At 41.3% G+C, this 18052-nt stretch overlaps 1 protein-coding gene across 5 annotated transcripts in view; it reads right to left on the bottom strand.

Annotated features, from left to right (window-relative positions):
* Catspere (catsper channel auxiliary subunit epsilon) overlaps nt 1-18052 on the bottom strand; it is a 130029-nt gene that overhangs the window by 107730 nt on the left and 4247 nt on the right. For 3 of the 5 annotated variants that reach the window (XM_052737763.1, XM_052737764.1, XM_052737767.1), the window contains exons 2-3: nt 6345-6393; nt 490-563 (exon numbers count right to left, since the gene is read on the bottom strand). The exons of 1 other annotated variant lie outside the window; for it this stretch is intronic. In XM_052737763.1, the coding sequence (XP_052593723.1) occupies nt 490-563; nt 6345-6393 (123 nt within the window). The remainder of the gene's footprint in view (nt 1-489; nt 564-6344; nt 6394-18052) is intronic. One more of the 5 variants, XM_052737765.1, reaches the window with a different exon arrangement.

Below are 18052 nucleotides of genomic sequence, written 5' to 3'. Positions count from 1 at the left end.
TTTGCTTACAGTTTCAAAGGGTTAGTCTATTATCATCATGGTGGGGAGCAGACAGGCATGGCAGTGGAGCAGCAGCTGAGAGCTTTATATAGCGACCCACAGGCAGCAGGAAGAGAGAGACACTGGGCCAGGCATGGGCTTTTGAAACTTTCAGGTCCGCCTCAAGTGACACACCTCCTAATCATTCCAAACAGTTCAACTGGGGACTAAGCATGCAGGTATATGAGCTTATTGGAGGGAAGGGGACATTCTCATTCAAACCACCACAGCACATTTTACTTCCATTTTCAAAGTAAGGTAGCCTTTCTTTTCACATGTGCTTAGTGGAAGGAAATTTACATGAAGTCAGAGCTTTGAGTCTGAACATTTGCATTATGTGAATGAATGTCATTTTTTACATCGTAGGGAAGAAATGGATACACACACACACACAGACACATGTGTGTATACATATGTGCATATATATATATATATGGCAAAAAATCTTACTTTAAGTTTTGAATTTTACAAGTTCTTGATATTCTCCACATTGTAAAAGATGGCCCTTCATACTCTATCTCAATCTAGAAAGGAGATAAAAGTTCATGTTAACAAAACAAAACAAACACTGTTCATCTTGGTGTTCAGTTGTGGGTTCAATTATCTGGTTTGTATTGCTTTAAAAAACAACTAAGATTCAGTTCCTTTGATATTATGCAAAGCACAATGTCAAAAAACAAGGACTGCTTGTCACACATCAGCAGTCAATATACTTGAGACTGGAGAGACTGCTTTTCATGCAGAGAACTGGGGTTTAGTTCCCACCATCCCTATCAGGCTCATAAGTCACTGTAACTCCAGTTAATAGGATCCTACTTCCTCTTCTGCCCTCCAGATATGCCAACACACACACACACACACACACACACACACACACACACACACACCCCACACCACACACACACCACACCACACACACACCACACCACACACACACACCACACACACACAGACCACACACACATACACACACACCACACCCCACACACACCATACCACACACACACCATACCACACACACATACACCACACACACACACCATACCACACACACACCACACCACACACACACCACACCACACACACAGACCACACACACACAGACCACACACACATACACACACACCACACCACACACACACCATACCACACACACATACACCACACACACACACCACACCACACACACACCACACCACACACACACCACACATACCACACTCACATACCACACACACCACACACACACACACACACACACACACACACCACACCACACACACACCCCACACACACACATGTGCACATATCACACACACATACATACACACACACCACACATACCACACCATACACACACACACACACATACCACACCACACAAACATACCACACACACATACCACACACATACATACACACACACCACACCACACACCACACAACACACACAACACACACCACAACACACACACACACACCACACACCACACACCACACACACACACACACACACACACACACACACACACACACACACACACAATTGTCCTTTGGCTTTCACAGGAATGCCATGGCATGTGCCCCTCCCCAAGCACATAATAACACATCCAATTACAAATAAAATAAAATCCCTTTGGAGAGAAAAATTAACAGGAAGAGGATCACAGTCAAATCACACAGTTGTCAGAAAAAGAGGCGATGAGAAATATGGTATCTATGAAAGAGCACAGATTTACCCAACCACTGAAGTTAATGCAGTTAATGCAGAGAATCACAAGTAGTCAAAGTCCTGAGAAGGGATTGCTGAGTGTTCAGCCCTACATGGGACACCTCAAACCCCCACAAGCTCTGGGAACATTGAGGAAGTGGAGATGGGAAGACATGGAGAGCTGGAAGATGGAGAGGAGTCCTGTGAAGTGCTGTCTTCTGGACATGACTGTTGTAGTTATGGCCACCCTGCACAAGATCAAGCCAGCATAATCAGTAGACATCCAACCAGGTGGCACTAAGTGGACTCAGAGGGGTTTAAGAAAAATCAACAACAATGAAGGTGGTAAGGGAACATGTTGGGGGAGTAACAACAGGAAGTGACAGGAGGGTTTGGGATAGACTTGTCATAGAATAAGTAAAAGATAAAAGGAAATGAGTCTAAAATGGGACAGAGATGCAGCTTGATGCTATATTGCTTGAGGCCCTTGGTTCAAAGCAGAAGAGGGATGGACTACTGAATGAGCAACTTGGATGGACCTGATGGGAATGATGGTAGTTAAAAAGCCCACCACAGAAGGGCGTTACGATGTTTTCTGTAACTGTAAACATTTTTACACACATAACAAAATACAGAAAAGGAGAACTAGCTGTGGGGACAGGATTGGAGAGCAGGTATCAAGTGTATCTTGTATGAGAACAGCAGAAAGGAGCTTTAAAGTGTCAGAACAGTTTCTGCACCAAGCTGTATGTTCAAATGTGTGCATGAGGAAATGAATCTGAATACATTCAATATTGTGCCAATGTTAGTTTCCTGGTTTGAGTATTTTATGATAATTATACAAGATGTTACTATTGAGAGAAGCTAAGTGAAGGGTACTTCTCATATTTCTTTGCAGCTTCTCCTGGTGCTGTGGAATAATCCTTCTGTAAGTGATGAATATGTATTGCTCTCATTGGTTAATAAACAAGCTGACAAGCCAAGAGCTGAACACAAAAAAGTTAGGCAGGAGAGCCAAACTGAGAATGCTGGGAGGAAGAGGGGTGGAGTCAAGAGGGTCACTAGCCAGATGCAGAGGGAGCAGGAGATGAATATGCCATGCTAATAAAGGACTGCCACATAGCAGAGCATAAATAAGCAACATGGGTTAACTTAAAATATAAGAGCTAGTTAGTAACAAGCCTGAGCTATTGGCTGAATATTTATAATTAATATAAACCTCTGTGTGTTAATTTGGGAAGCAGCTGCTGAGTATTTGGGAACAGGCAGTTGGGACAGGAAACATCTGTTTACATCCTGGACCTACAGTTATTAAACAAACAAACAGACAAAGATTTCCCTACAGGGCTTGAGAGATAGCATAGTTGGCTGGTAAAGTGCTTACCATGCAAGCATGAAGACCTAAATTCAATCCCCAACACTCACATAAAAAGCTGGGTAGGGGAGTAATATCTGTAATCCCAGCATTGTGGTAGCAGAGACCAAAGAATCCCTGATAACTGGTGCCTAGCTAGTCTAGTCAATCAGAGAAGTCAAGTTTCAGTGAGAGACTGTGTCTCAAAAAAAATAAGTGGGCTGGAGAGACAGTTCAGGGTTCAGAACAGTTGTTGCTCTTGCAGAGGACTTGGTAGTGTTTCTCAACCATCCGTGACTTCAATTCTAGGGGACCCAACATCCTCTTCTGACCTCTACAGGCATGAGGCATGTACATGGTAAACATATACACATGCAAGCAAAACATTCATACAAACAAAAACAAACAAATCATTTTTAAAAAGGTGTAGAATGATTGAAGAAGACATCCAATGTTGACCTCTGGCCTCTACATGAACATGTATGTACATATACACCTGAACAAATGTGTGTACACACATGAACATGTACACATGTAAATTGAATAAACAAACAAATGAATAGATTTTTTTTTCCAATAAAGAAACAGAATCTGTAGATGTATCCAACCTTCTTATTAAATAAGAAACACAGAACCAATGCAAAGAAGAAAGCCAAGAGGTCAGAGCTAAGAGCTAAAACCTTACCCTTCCTCCTGCGGTGGTCCTACCTCTCCGAACCAGAGCTACCCCTGTGTTAAAGTCTTTATATAGAGTTCCTGTCCTGCCTTCTCATTGGTTGTAAACCCAACCACATGACCGCCTCCTCACGGCCTGTCTGTATAGGCCTCCAGGTTTTCCATGATTGGTATTAAGATTAAAGGCATGTGTATCCAATAATGGCTGTATCCCTGAACACACAGAGACTTACCCAGCTCTGCCTACCAAGTGCTGGAATTACAAGCATACGCCACCACTGCCCTGCTTTCCTATGGCTTGCTAATAGCTCTGACCCCCGGGCAACTTTATTTATTAACATACAAATAACATTTTAATACAAATAAAATATCACCATAAGAATCTATATCCTAAAAATAGAATGGCAGATTTTCCTGTGAATTTGACTAATTATAGCAAGTTGTAGATATGATTTACATCTGTAATCAATTTTAAATATGAGAAAATACTCTTCATAACCTTAAGAGCAACATCAGGTTCGTGGAGCTGAATGCTGTCTCAAGAGGACAGCATTCACACTTGTTTGCATTTCTAGCTGGCTGGGCTGGCTGAAAACTTTCAACCTCACCAGACTCCTGAAGAGAAACACAAAGGCTACACAGAGGAAACAACTTTATAACAATGAAAAATGTACACATACACACACACACACACACATCATAAATAAACAAATAAGCAACGTTTGAATTCATAAATTATCAGTGTCAGGAGACACATTAAGAGAAATGAGCTATGGGGCTAGAGAGAGAGCTCAGCCATTAAGAGCCCTTGTAGCAAGAGAGAGAGAGAGAGAGAGAGAGAGAGAGAGAGAGAGAGAGAGCCTTTGTAGCTCTTGTAGAGGACCCAAGTTTGGTTCCCAGCATCCAAATGACAGCTCACAACTAACTGCCTATAACTGCAGCTTCCAGGGGTTCCAAAGCCTCCAAGGCTACTGCAGACAGGTGGTGTACATACATCTATGCAGGCAAACTACTCACATACATAAAATATTTAAAAAGAGAGAAATGAACTAGATATGGTGTTAAATTGTTTAAAAAGTAATACAGAGGCTGAGGTCTATAACTGAGAGGGCCCTATATTTATAGCTCTGGTTTATATCTGCTGTAAATTTACATCTGTTGAATAATAGTTATTTTTCTCTTTCTCAATAGGCAATGTAGTATGTATAACATATATGTATATATCATAACTTTTGTGACTATTAAATCACAAAACACATAAAATAACACTGCCTATTTTTAAAATTTATTTAATTTTTATTTATTTATTTTTTGTTTTTGCTTTTCAAGACAGGGTTTCTCTGTCCTGGAACTCACTCTGTAGACCAGGCTGCCCTTGAACTCACAGAGATCCACCTGCCTCTGCCTCCTGAGTGCTGGGATTAAAGGCATGCACCACCACCACTGGGCTTCTTATTTATTTATTTATTTTTTGCTACATTATAAGGAGCTGAGGAAGCCTTGAATGAATGAAATCCTAAGTGAATGTGTATTGTAGACATGGGCACAGCCGTGACAAGGACCAGGGCTTCTGGAGCACAGGAAACTGGCAAAGCCTTTCCCCATATGGGTCAGGCTCAAAGCTGGCAAAGCCATCTCCCTCTGGTCCATGGATGGGTGTTCACAGACAATTGTTCAGTGTGTGCGAACACTAGCAACTGCAGCCTCCCCCTCTCATGTTTACAGCCTGAGACTGCTCACCTATGGGGACTTCCAACACAGACCGGCAAACCCTTCCCCTTCGTTGTGCATGAGAAACAGGCTGGCCTGGTGGTGGTGGCACATGCCTTTAATCCCAGCACTTGGGAGGCAGAGGCAGGCAGATCTCTGTGAGCTCGAGACCAGCCTGGGCTACAGAGTTCCAGGAAAGGCTCCAAAGCTACACAGAGAATCCCTGTCTCAAAAAAAAAAAAAAAACAAAACCAGGGGGGTGGGAGGAGGGAGGACAGGGGAATCCGTGGCTGATATGTAAAATTAAATTATAAAATAAAAATATTTTTAAAAAGACCGTGTCTCAAATAAATAAAAAAAAAAATGTAATAAAAAGTAATCTTAATGTAATAAAAATCTAGGCTGCAAAAAAAACCCAAAACAAAACAAAACAAACAAACAAACAAAAACACCCCCCCTCAAAGAAAGGGGGGCGGGAGAAGGGAGGACAGGGGAATCCGTGGTTGATATGTAAAAGGAATAGAAAAATCTCTTAATAAAAAAAAAAGAAAGAAAGAAAGAAGCTGAGGCTCCAGGTTGTTGCATTAGTAGGTGCAACTCCTTTAGAGTCACGGCCTACCTGGACACATCTTTACCATGCATGTCTGTCCTCCCTTGAGTCAGGGTTCCAGGTCCAAGCCATGTGAGACATGGCACTGTGCATACATTTAAGGGCATGTATCAGAGAGGGTACCAACAGTAAGGTGATAATGATGAGAAGAAAAAGATACAGATGAAAGAGCTATAAAACAGAGTATGACTAACTCTTTGAAGGTTCAAAAGTACCCATGTTCTTTAAAAATGTTCAATACTTACAGAACTCCTGGTACTAAAAATGCTATAGTCCCAGCTATTGATGTAATATCTGTGGAGGGAAAGATGAGATGTGAATATTAACAGTAATTTCTCCTCTACATATTAGGGATTCTATACATGGTTAGGTGTAGCTAGAGTTTTCCTGGTCCTGCCTGGCCCACGGTCAGGACAAATCTCTCTCACTTGCCAGTCCCGCAACTGCTCAGACCCAACCAAGTAAACACACAGAGACTTATATTACTTATAAACTGTATGGACATGGCAGGCTTCTTGCTAACTGTTCTTATATCTTAAATCAACCCATTTCTATTAATCTATAAGTTGCCACATGGCTTGTGGCTAAACGGTATCTTTACATGTTGCTTGTCATGGCGGCAGCTGGCAGCGTCTCTCTCTCTCTCTTGCAAGAGTAGACAGAGACAGCTGGCAGCCTGGATAGTCACCTAATGTTTCTTTGTAAAGTTGGGGCATCTGTCTTCAGCCCATAGGCCTAGAGTCTCTCAGTCATTTCTCTCTGTGTCCTGTAGAATGTCTGGCAGTTTCCTCTGCAAAGCAGGAACCTGAAGGACCATTTCGCCAAGCAAAGTTCAGTGGTCACCTTCCTATGGGTCCTGCATGTCCAGTTGATCAAGCAGTCCAGGCAAGAACAGTTTCTTGCCCAAATGGCTATTTTTGCCAAGGCGAAGATAAACTCCATATAGTGTCTTCAATGCCCATCCTCTTCTCTGAAGTAAATTGGTGATGCCAGGAGCAGACATGTCTCATTGTCCAGAAAGTCTAAATTTTTAAAATATTTTAAATGCCATATTCTGTAGGTCTTTGAAGTATTTGAAGATTACCTACCTGATTGAATTATATCTATGTATACTTAGAAAACTTAACATGACTATAATTTGACTATCATAGGAGATTATTTGTTAATCTGTATTTCTTAATTATCCATCACAATCTAAAGAGTTACATAAACATAATACCTCAAACGAGAGTAGAAATATATATACAGTAAAACAAAATCAACTCTAAATTTGTATCAATAAACTAAAAATCTATAGCAATGTAAAACATTTCTAAACAAGTTGTTGTTCTCTAAAAGTAAATTCATTAATCTACCCTTTCATCCTATCATTTCTATACCAGTCAGGGGATACCTGGGCTTCCAAGAGCTCTACCTTCCCTGGAAAGTGAACCTAGAGCTAAAAATAATGTTAACAATGGCCGCTACCCATCAGTCTGGCTGGTTAGGGCTTGCTCAGTTCACGAGGCAAAAATGACATGAGAATTAAGTCCTCCCCTTATTCACTCTGGATTTTGAAATAGGATCTTGCTACACAGCCCGGAGTAGTCTGGAAATCACTATGTAGCCCAGGCTAGCTTCAAACTCATGATGAACCAGCTGCCTCACTCCTCTAGGTGCTGGGATTTTAGGCACTTACCACCATGGCTGGCTGAAAGTAAATACTTGTTACATATATTTTGTAGAACAAATACTACTGAATTTGTTAGGTTTGGCTCCTTCACTTATGAAATTAGTTAAAATTCAGAAAACCAAAGACTGAAATTTCAAAACCCAATAGTTTTCATTTTTGAATACTAGAAATAAAACTTCTAAGCCCTTGTTCATGACCATTTTTGTACTATTCATTATCCAGGGTACCTTAAATCCTATATAACTCATTCATCTCAGGTGGCATTAATGCAGTGGAAATATAATATAAGGCACTGTGTACATGTCATTAATTAACCTTTGTCTAGTAGTTACAAAGTACAAGAACAGACAAAATTCACTTTCATAATATATTCAATCCAAAATGTAATCACTGTAAAGTAATGATTTGTAAGGAAATTTACATTGTTTTTATTAATTCTTTGAAAATCTGATGTGTGCATTACATTTAAAGTCCATTTCAATTTGAAGTGTATTTCAAGAGCTCACAAGTCACATGTGGCCAGGGATGTTCATAAAACATCTTAAAATCCCTCTGGTTCCCCTGTGATAACCCACTGCATGTCTACCCTGCATATTTAATTGCTATTGGAATGAGTCCACCCCTAAAATTTTCTTTCCTGTATGTAAGGGGAGGTTGCTGGGATGCCATTATGTAGTTTCTTTATCAGAATTACACAGGCCTCAATAGTGCTATGACTTCTCATTTCAACAGATATCCACCAGTATAATGTTGCACCTTTTATATGGACATGTACAGATCAAATAAGAAAACACAAGCTTTTATATAGCCCTGTTAATTAAAATGAAACAGATTTTCATCATAGGTTCCTCCCTCTCCCAGCACTTCCTATGGATTTAATGTAAGATCCTTTTCATTGTATTTGGAAGTGTTAGGAGAGAGGAAAAATATAAGTGGCAGTTTTGGCATTTTTTTTTTTTGTTTTTTTTTTTTTTGTTTTTCGAGACAGGGTTTCTCTGTGTAGCTTTGCGCCTTTTCCTGGAACTCACTTGGTAGCCCAGGCTGGCCTCGAACTCACAGAGATCCACCTGGCTCTGCCTCCCGAGTGCTGGGATTAAAGGCGTGCGCCACCACCGCCCGGCAGTTTTGGCATTTTAACTGACGAAGTTAAAGTATGCAATTTAGTTTGTGAATGCACTGGAGGCTAAATAATGTTGTTCTCTTTCCTGGAATTCGGTTAGTAATGCGGACCATGGGAGACCAGCTCCCACAATCAGCTCAGGGTAATAAAAGGAATGCTTCAGAGTAGCGAGGGAGAGGAAATTTTTTTATCTGAGGGTAATTAGAAATAAATTCTTTATTTTTATTTTCAATTTTGTTTTCTGTGCAATGGGGTAAAGGTTTCAGATCCCCTGGAAGTGGAGTCACAGACAGTTGTGGGCTGCCATGTGGGTGCTGGGAATTGAACCCATGTCCTCTGGAAGAGCAGCCAGTGCTCTTAGCCATTGAGCCATCTCTCCAGCCCCAGGAATAAGTTTTAATCTACCTATAACTGGTGAAATAAGGAAACATACATGCTTTCTGATGTTAACTTTCTCTTTTATTTCATCTTAAGAATGATCTCTGACTCTTTCTGTCTCCACACAGCAACATATATCCACACTGTTGCACATAGCTGCATATCTTTATATACATATATCTTTTCACATGGCTACATGCTGTGAGATGTCTTTCCGTATGCTGTAAATATGTGTGGCTTCTATTGGATAATAAATAAAGCTGTTTTGGCCTATGGCAAGAAAGCTTACAGCCAGGTGGGAAATCTAATCAGAGACACAGAGGGAAGAAAAGTAGAAGTGGGAGATGCTGGCTGCCACCAAAGGAGCAACAAGATGCCAGCAGACTGGTAATGCTACAGTAGCGTGGCAACATATAGATGCATAGGAATGAGTTAATTTAAGATGAAAGAGCTAGATAGCAAGAAGCTGAAACCATAGGCCATACAGTTTATAATTAATATAAGCCTCTGTGTGTTTACTTGGGTCTGAGCAGCTGCGGAACCAGGCGGGACACAGGAAAGCTTCAAATTACAAATGGTGCCCAAACGTGATGGCAAGGGTTTCCATCTAAAACCTGAGAGAACTTACTAAAACAGAGCTAATGGCAGCTTCTGAGTTCATATTTCTCATGGGGGCTGTGGTACAGAGATGCTGCTTTACAGAGACACTCTGGCATTCAAGCTTGAACACAGCATGGTGGATTCCTGCCACAGTACAGAGAGGTGTCTCCAAGCTGCTCAGTGCACTGTGTGGTGAATTTAGCTTTTGCTAATACAAAAAAAAGGGTGTGTGTGTTTCTGGGCTAAACATTGCTTGATGGAGACACAGACCCACTGCTTCCCAGAGTTGGTGATGAGCATGGCTCCCAGAGCTGGTGGTAAGCATACCTCCACCATGTTAAAAAGCTGAGAGAAGCAGAATCAGCAGCCAAGGCTGTTGCATTGGTCCTAGCCGCATAGCTTAGCAGTTTAAAATCTCTCCTGGTCAGAGAAGGATTATAGATTCACAATAAGAAAGACTCAGATGGAATAAAACTCTAAACAGTTTACATTGTGTGTAAAAAGGCACATAGGCTTGAGAGAGAGAGAGAGAGAGAGAGAGAGAGAGAGAGAGAGAGAGAGAGAGAGAGAAGAGAAAGGATATAGATAGTCATAAAAATAAAATAAGGTCTTAAAAAATAAACAATATATAAAAAATATAATAAGCCACATAAAGATGGAAATTACACAGCAAGTCTGGATTGTGTTGTCTTTGGGATTTTTAACTGCAAAGAGACATTTGTAAGGGCTACTAAGTTAAACCAGCATGTATATTTTAAAGGTATCTTGACTTCAAAATTTGGATCTAAGGATATGTTGCTTTGGAAGGAAGCTCTGCTTTTGTTTCCACAGGAAGCAAGAGGCTGTGGATATGTTCCACGTTAAGATGGATCAGATTTGATCAAGCAAGACCTCCTGAACCTTGACAGATGGTATCTATCAACAAAGGCTATAACCAGTCTTCTCAGGACTTGACCATTACCTTGAATTTTCTCAGGATCCCCATAAGACTACCAGCACCCCTAATCAGTAGGAAGTAGCCTAGAATACTACGTTCATATTCCCAAAAAAATGGATTATGAATGTTTGTCTTTGTTTAGGGGTTTGATTACAAATTGTTATTGATCATAGTCAATCTCTTTCTAAAAGAAGGAAGGGGGAATATGATATAAAAATGTAGGAAATAGATAGGATAGGATGAAAGGGTAGATTATTGAATCTACTTTTAAAGAACAACAACTTCTTTGAAATGTTTCACATTACTATGGATTTTAGTTTATTGATACAAATTTAAAGTTAATTTTGTTATACTGTATGTATATTTCTCCTCTTGTTTAAGGTATTATGTTTATGCCACTCATTTAAAATTATAATGTATAATTAAGAAATATAGATTAATAATTAGTCATTTATGATACTCAAACTTATAATCATATTAGTTAAGTTTTCTAGGTATACATAAATATATTTCAGTTAGGTAGGTAATCATCAAACACTTCAAAGACCTACAGAATATGGCATTTGAAATGTTTTAAGAACTTTGACTTTTCTGGACATTGAGACATGTCTGCTCCTGGCAGCACCATTGTACTTCAGAGAAGATGATGAGCATTGAAGAAACTCTATATGGAGTTTGCTTTCTTTAGCCATTTGGGCAAGAAACTGCTCTTGCCTGGACTGCTTGACAATATGTTGTATAAACTGGGCATGCAGGACCCATGGGAAAATGACCACTGAACTTTGCCAAAACAGGGCAAGATGGTCCTAAAGGTTCCTGCTTCACAGAAGAGAATGCCAGATATTCTGTAGGACATAGGGAGAAGTGACTGATGAACTCTGCCAATAGGCAAGACAATACTTTGAATTTCCTACTTCACTGAAAAGTCTGCCAGAGATTCTAGACCTTTAAGGTTGAAGATGGATGCCCCAACATTACAGAGGAACTTTGGATGACTGTCCAGGCAGCCAGATGTCTCTGTAATTTCTAGAATTATGGAAGTAATTCCATATGGAAGTATGGAGTAAACAGTAAGGCACTTCCTGTTTACTCAGGTAATATTATATCCTTTGGAGGTCTTTGATGGAGTTGAAGACTAGATAGTTATAATTATAGTTCTTCTTAGTCATGATAAAAGGTAAATTAGATATGAAACTTTAGACTCACAAAAATAGGATAGAATATTTTCTTTAATTTTGCCAAATACAAATAGACTAGATATTGTAACTGTAATTCTTGCTTGATAACTGTTTTGTTATAGTTTTACTATGTTAAAGCTAAAACCTTCCTTTCTGATTAGACAGGAAAGGGGAAGTTCTGTGGGATGTCTTTCTGTATGTAGTGAATATGTGTGGATAATAAATAAAGCTGTTTTGGCTTATGGCAAGAAAACTTACAGCCAGGCAGGAAATCCAAGCAGAGATACGGAAGGAAGAGGATTGGAAGTGGGAGAGATGCCAGCTGCTGCCAAAGGAGCAACAAGATGCCAGCAGACCAGTAACGCCATGGCCACGTGGCAACATACTGATTAATAAGAATGGGTTCAGTTAAGTTGAAAGACATAGCTAATATAAGCTAAAGCCATGGGCCATACAGTTTGTAATTAATATAAGCCTCTGAGTGATTATTTTATAAGCAGCTGTGGGACCCGCAGGTGAGAAAGATGCATCCAGACTGCTGGTCAAGGACTGGAGGAACTTCCGACTACAGCTACATTTCTTTCTTTCTTTTCTTTCTTTCTTTCTTTCTTTCTTTCTTTCTTTCTTTTCTTTCTTTCTTTCTTTCTTTCTTTCTTTCTTTCTTTCTTTCTTTCTTTCTTTCTTTCTTTCTTTCTTTCTTTCTTTCTTTCTTTCTTTCTTTCTTTCTTTCTTCCTTCCTTCCTTCCTTCCTTCCTTCCTTTCCTTCCTTCCTTCCTTCCTTTCTTTCTTTCTTTCTTTCTTTCTCTCTCTCTTTTTCTTTTCTTTTTGTTTTGTTGTTGTTGTTTTTGTTTTTTTGTTTTTTCGAGAGACAGGGTTTCTTTGTGTAGCTTTGGAGCCTTTCCTGGAACTTGCTTTTGTACACCAGGCTGGCCTCGAACTCACAGATATCTGCCTGCCTTTCTTTTACATACATTTCTCTTCTACATCTCTTTTCTACACAGCTTCATCTTCCTTGCGTCCACACAGTTAACAAATCTCCACACAGTTACAACTAAACAGCTCATTTACATAGCTCTCTCAGCATACAGCACTTTACACAGTTCCTCGGCACAGCTCCTCTATGTAGCAGCAGCTCTTTCACACTCATTCACACATCTTTCTTTTACATTATTCTCTCTTACATTACATTACTCACTCTTTACTCACACACTCTTTCACTCCCTCCCTCACACTTCTCTCATGCTTCTTCATCTCTCACTCAACATACACACACACACACACACACACACACACACACACACACACACACACTTCACTCACATTCTGCAGCAGCTCTCACAGAGCTCTACACAGCCACTTCTCTCCACACTGCCGCTGCCGCTGCTGCTTCACAGACAAACTCTGGACAATTATGAGTTACATTCTCAGGGTCCTATTCATACTCAAAACACAAGATAAGTCATGAAGTTTCTCTTAGGTTAGTAATGTCACATTGACCCATGCACGTAGCTCTAAGTTGGGGAGGGATCCCAGACAGTAAATAAACAGTTGGCTGAACCTTGAGCCTGTGGCATCAACTGAGGCTGGGACTATGAGCAAAAAAGTCAACTACTGAGAAAGTTACATCTAAACTTGAATAAGCAAAACAAAACACCTGGAGAAATGACCTCACGTATTTGTCTCTAGAGGCAACCAGCCTGCTTTGAATCTGCTCTGAAGTCTAAAGTTAGCTGTCTGTGTAAATGGCTGTCTTTGTGACTGAGAATCCTATGTCAGTCTGAGTAATGTAAAATTTCCTCGTGTTGTTTCAACACATCAAAATTACACAGCTTAAACAGAAATCATAACCTGACCATCCACAACTCTAAGTGTGCCCAGAGATGTAAAACACACCACCAAAGGGCTGTGGAAAGCACGCCACAGCTGTTCTTATAGGGAGGTATAATGGTGGCACATGAGAAACTTACAGACAGAAAACAACCGATTTCCACAGCCAGTGACCCCAAGGCCTTTACAGGTGGGGCTCCCCATCAGGGGGTTATACATCTGGTGGGTCGACTCCTCAAACACTAGTTGTCACCTGCTGTATACTCCCAGGGTCCTCGGCAGGCTGGTACCTGCTCCTTCATCAGCTTCTCCACTCCCTGGGGATGCTACAAAAGTTACAAATAACTTACTGGTCCAGACAGCGCGGTAAGGACGATGGCTTCTCCTCCCTGCTTCCTTCCTATGTCAGCTCTTTAAAGTGTTAATGTTGGAAATAGATCTGAGGGGTGTACAGACGAATTATGGCCCTGGCTTTGACTTCTAGCCCTGGCCCCTCAAAAAAAAAAATTATAGAGCATTAATTGACTCTAACCTTTAACTTTTCCTTCTCTTGATAGATAACTCCCTTCCTGGTTTTGAGGGTTTTTTCCCCCCTTTTCCTACAGTTTAAGAATTATGCTGTTTGGGTGAACTGCTTTCTTTCGAGCTCTGTACCTATTTATCTATAAATTGACAAAATATTGACTTTGAGAAAGTCATTTTAGGGACTAAAATCATTCCTTTCCACTAATTACAGATTCAACTCCTTACACCTAGTGGACAACTAGAGGGAACATATTTTCTGGAACATACTGTCCTAGTTAGGGTTTCTATTGCTGCAATGAAACACCATTGTAGTGGGTAGCCATTCCAGCTTTGATCTGGAAGTTCCAACCCCCATTGAGACTTCGGCAACTGTCACACCTACAAGGCAGGGCCAAGGGAGGCACCTGGAGACCTGAGATCTGGATGGGCGGCACACAGACTCGGGTCCGGGACCTTGGACGGTGAAGGTGGGCCAAGCAGAGCTCCAGAGAACACCGCTGGACTGCGATACACCTTGCCCAGACCCCGCGACCTACCTATCCCTTAACTTGTAAGTTACGCTATTAAATAAATCTCCTTTTAACTACGTGGAGTGGCCTTAATAATTTCACCAATATCTGGCGCCCAACGTGGGGCACCATTTGTAGCTAGAGTTTTCCTGCCTGGCCCACAGTCAGGACAAATCTCTCTCACCTGCCAGTCCCACAGCCACTCAGACCCAACCAAATAAACACAGAGACTTATATTGCTTACAAACTGTATGGCTGTGGCAGGCTTCTTGCTAACTGTTCTTATATCTTAAATTAATCCATTTCTATAAATCTATACCTTGCCACGTGGCTCGTGGCTTACCGGCATCTTCACATGCTGTTTGTCATGGCAGCGGCTGGCAGTGTCTCTCTGACTCAGCCTTCCACTTCCCAGCTTTATTCTCCTCCTTGTCCCGCCTATACTTCCTGCCTAGCCAATGGCCAATCAGTGTTTTATTTATTGACCAATCAGCAACACATTTGCCATATAGACCATCCCACAGCACACCATGACCAAAAAGCAAGTTGGGGAGGAAAGGGTTTATTTGGCTTATACTTCTACATCATAGTTCATCATTAGAGGAAGTCAGCACAGGAACTCAAATAGGGCAAGACCCTGGAGGCAGGAGCTGATGCAGAGGCTGTGGAGGGGAGCTGCTTACTGGCTTGCTTCCCATGGCTTGCTCAGTCTGCTTTGTTATAGAACCCAGGACCACCAGCCCAGTGATGGCACCACCCACAATGGACTGGGCCCTTCCCCATCAATCACTAATTGAGAAAATGCCTGACAGTTCGATCTCGTGGAGGCATTTCCTCAACTTAAGCTCCTTCCTCTCTGATGATTTTAGGTTATGTCAAGTTGACACACAAAATAGCTAGTACACACACACAGAATGTTTGTAAAAATTTATCACTTAGTTAGCCAACAGATTTCTAAGAACAGACACCGTGTGGACACACTCTGTGGTTATACAGCTTCAGTCAGAAGTTATTACAAAGCTGGGTGTGGTGGCACATGCCATTAGTTCCAACAATCCGAGGGTAGAGGCAGCTAGGTCTCTGAGTTCAAGGACAGCCTGGTCTTCACAGTGAGTTCTAGGACAGCCAGGGCTATGTAGACACCCTGTCTCCAAGCTAAGCAAAACAAATTATTACAAGAGAAGAAAACAAAATCCTTACATGTTTGGAATTTTAAAATAAACTTTTAGATCTGGGCATGCTGACATATACCTGTGAAGCTGAGGCTGGAGAATCATGAGTTCAAGCCCAGTCTAGGCTAACGAGTGAGATCTTATCTCAAAAAACAAAAACAAAACCACTGCTCACAAGCACATTGGTAAATAATTCTAGGGTCATAGAGAATAATGTAATGAGGTGTAATCGAACAATGCTATAAGAGAAGCTCATATTTTACAGAATCCTCTGAGGAAAGACATGGATCCAAAACCACTAGTTAACTGTCTGAAGATCTTAGAATTGAATGTGGTAGTGTATGCTTCTCATCCCAGCACTCAGGAGACTGAGGCAGGAGGATCAGACTGTGCTATAAAGTGAGACCCTGTTTCAAAAACAGAGAAAATGAGAGAAAATGTGGGTGAGCTAGACAGAGAATGAATATCAGAATAAGTCCACCAATATAAAAAGGATCTTTTTTAAAAATGCAAACAGAAATGTATATAATACAAACAGAGGCACAAAGATGAGTATGGAAAGAAAGCTTTTGACAATGACTGATGAAGACGTTTAAAAGATACAATTAAATGATTTTAACCAAAAGGTGTCATAATTAGAGATAAAGCAGTTATTAAAAAGACAATCACTGGGCCAGTGAGATAGCTGTCCATGTTAGGGTTCTACTGCTCTGAAGAGACACCATGACCATGGCAACTCTTATAAAGGAAAACATTTAACAGAGGCTGGCTTACAGTTCAGAGGTTTAGTCCATTATCATCATGGTGGGAAGCATGGTGGCATGCAGGCAGACAAGGTGCTGGAAAGGTAACTGAGAGTGCTACATCTGGATCCTAGGGCAGCAGGATGAGACAGTGAATCACTGGGCCTGGCTTGAGCTTCTGAAACCTCAAAGCCCACTCCCAGTGACACACTTCCTCCAACAAGGCCACACCTACTCCAACAAGGCCACGCCTCCTAATAGTGCCACTCTCCATGAGCCCTTGGGAGCCATTTTCTTTCAAATCACCACAATGGCTCAGCAGATAAGCACTTGCTGTACAACCCTGACAACCCAACTTCGCTCTCTGGAATCCATGTGAAAAGCCAGATGCAGTAGCTCTAATCTGTAATCCCATACTCCTCTGTAAGATGGGAGGCTGGGACAGAGTCAGCTGGAAAGCCCCAACACACAATGGTGACACAAATGACGACAAGGGAGGTCCTGTCTCAAACAGCAACGACACAAGGTGGAAGAGAGAACCGATTGGCGGTGACTCGTGTCTATAATCTCAGCACTTCAGGGGTTAGGCAGGAGGATCACCATGATTGGAGGCCAGCCTGAACTACATCAGAAGTCTGAGGCCTTGTGTGTGTGTGTGTGTGTGTGTGTGTGTGTGTGTGTGTGTGTGTGTGTGGTCTCAATTATATAAGAGCTTTCAAAAATTACATCTTACTAAAACAGACTCAAGAAGAACAAAACCCCTAAATATGTGTACAGCTACCAGAGGATATAAAGCAGTTGTTCAAGATCTCACCCAAAACACTGGGCTCTGAGGCTATTAAAACTTGTATGGAACAAACTATCCCAGTCTTAGGTAGACATTTTCAAAGGACAGGAAAAGAGGTAACATTCTGTCTTCACAAGTCTAGGGTTACACTAATAACAAAGCCAAACACACTGAGCCTGTCGATGCTTGCCTTTCATTCCAGCACTTGATAGGCAGACGCAGGCATATTTCTGTGAGTTTGAAGCCATATCCTGGTCCACATAGAAAGTTCTAGATCATCCAGGGCTACATAGTGAGACCTTGTCTCAAAAGAAAAGGAAAGGGGGTGGGGAGAAGGAGGGGGCTGGAGAGATGGCTGAGGGGTTCGAGTCTATATTGCTCTCACAGGACTGAAATTCATTTCCCTGCACCTGTCCTGGGCAGCTAAAAATTGCCTATAATTCCAGCTCCAGGGGATCTGACACCTCTAGCCTTTGTGGGCACTGCACTCATATGCACACATGTC

The sequence above is a fragment of the Peromyscus californicus genome, unplaced genomic scaffold, assembly GCF_007827085.1.
Source record: "Peromyscus californicus insignis strain IS unplaced genomic scaffold, ASM782708v3 Scaffold_14__1_contigs__length_90479793_seg_2, whole genome shotgun sequence".
NCBI lineage: Eukaryota > Metazoa > Chordata > Mammalia > Rodentia > Cricetidae > Peromyscus > Peromyscus californicus.
Note: the sequence above shows the minus strand (reverse complement) of the source record. Positions and strands in the feature narration are given on the sequence as shown.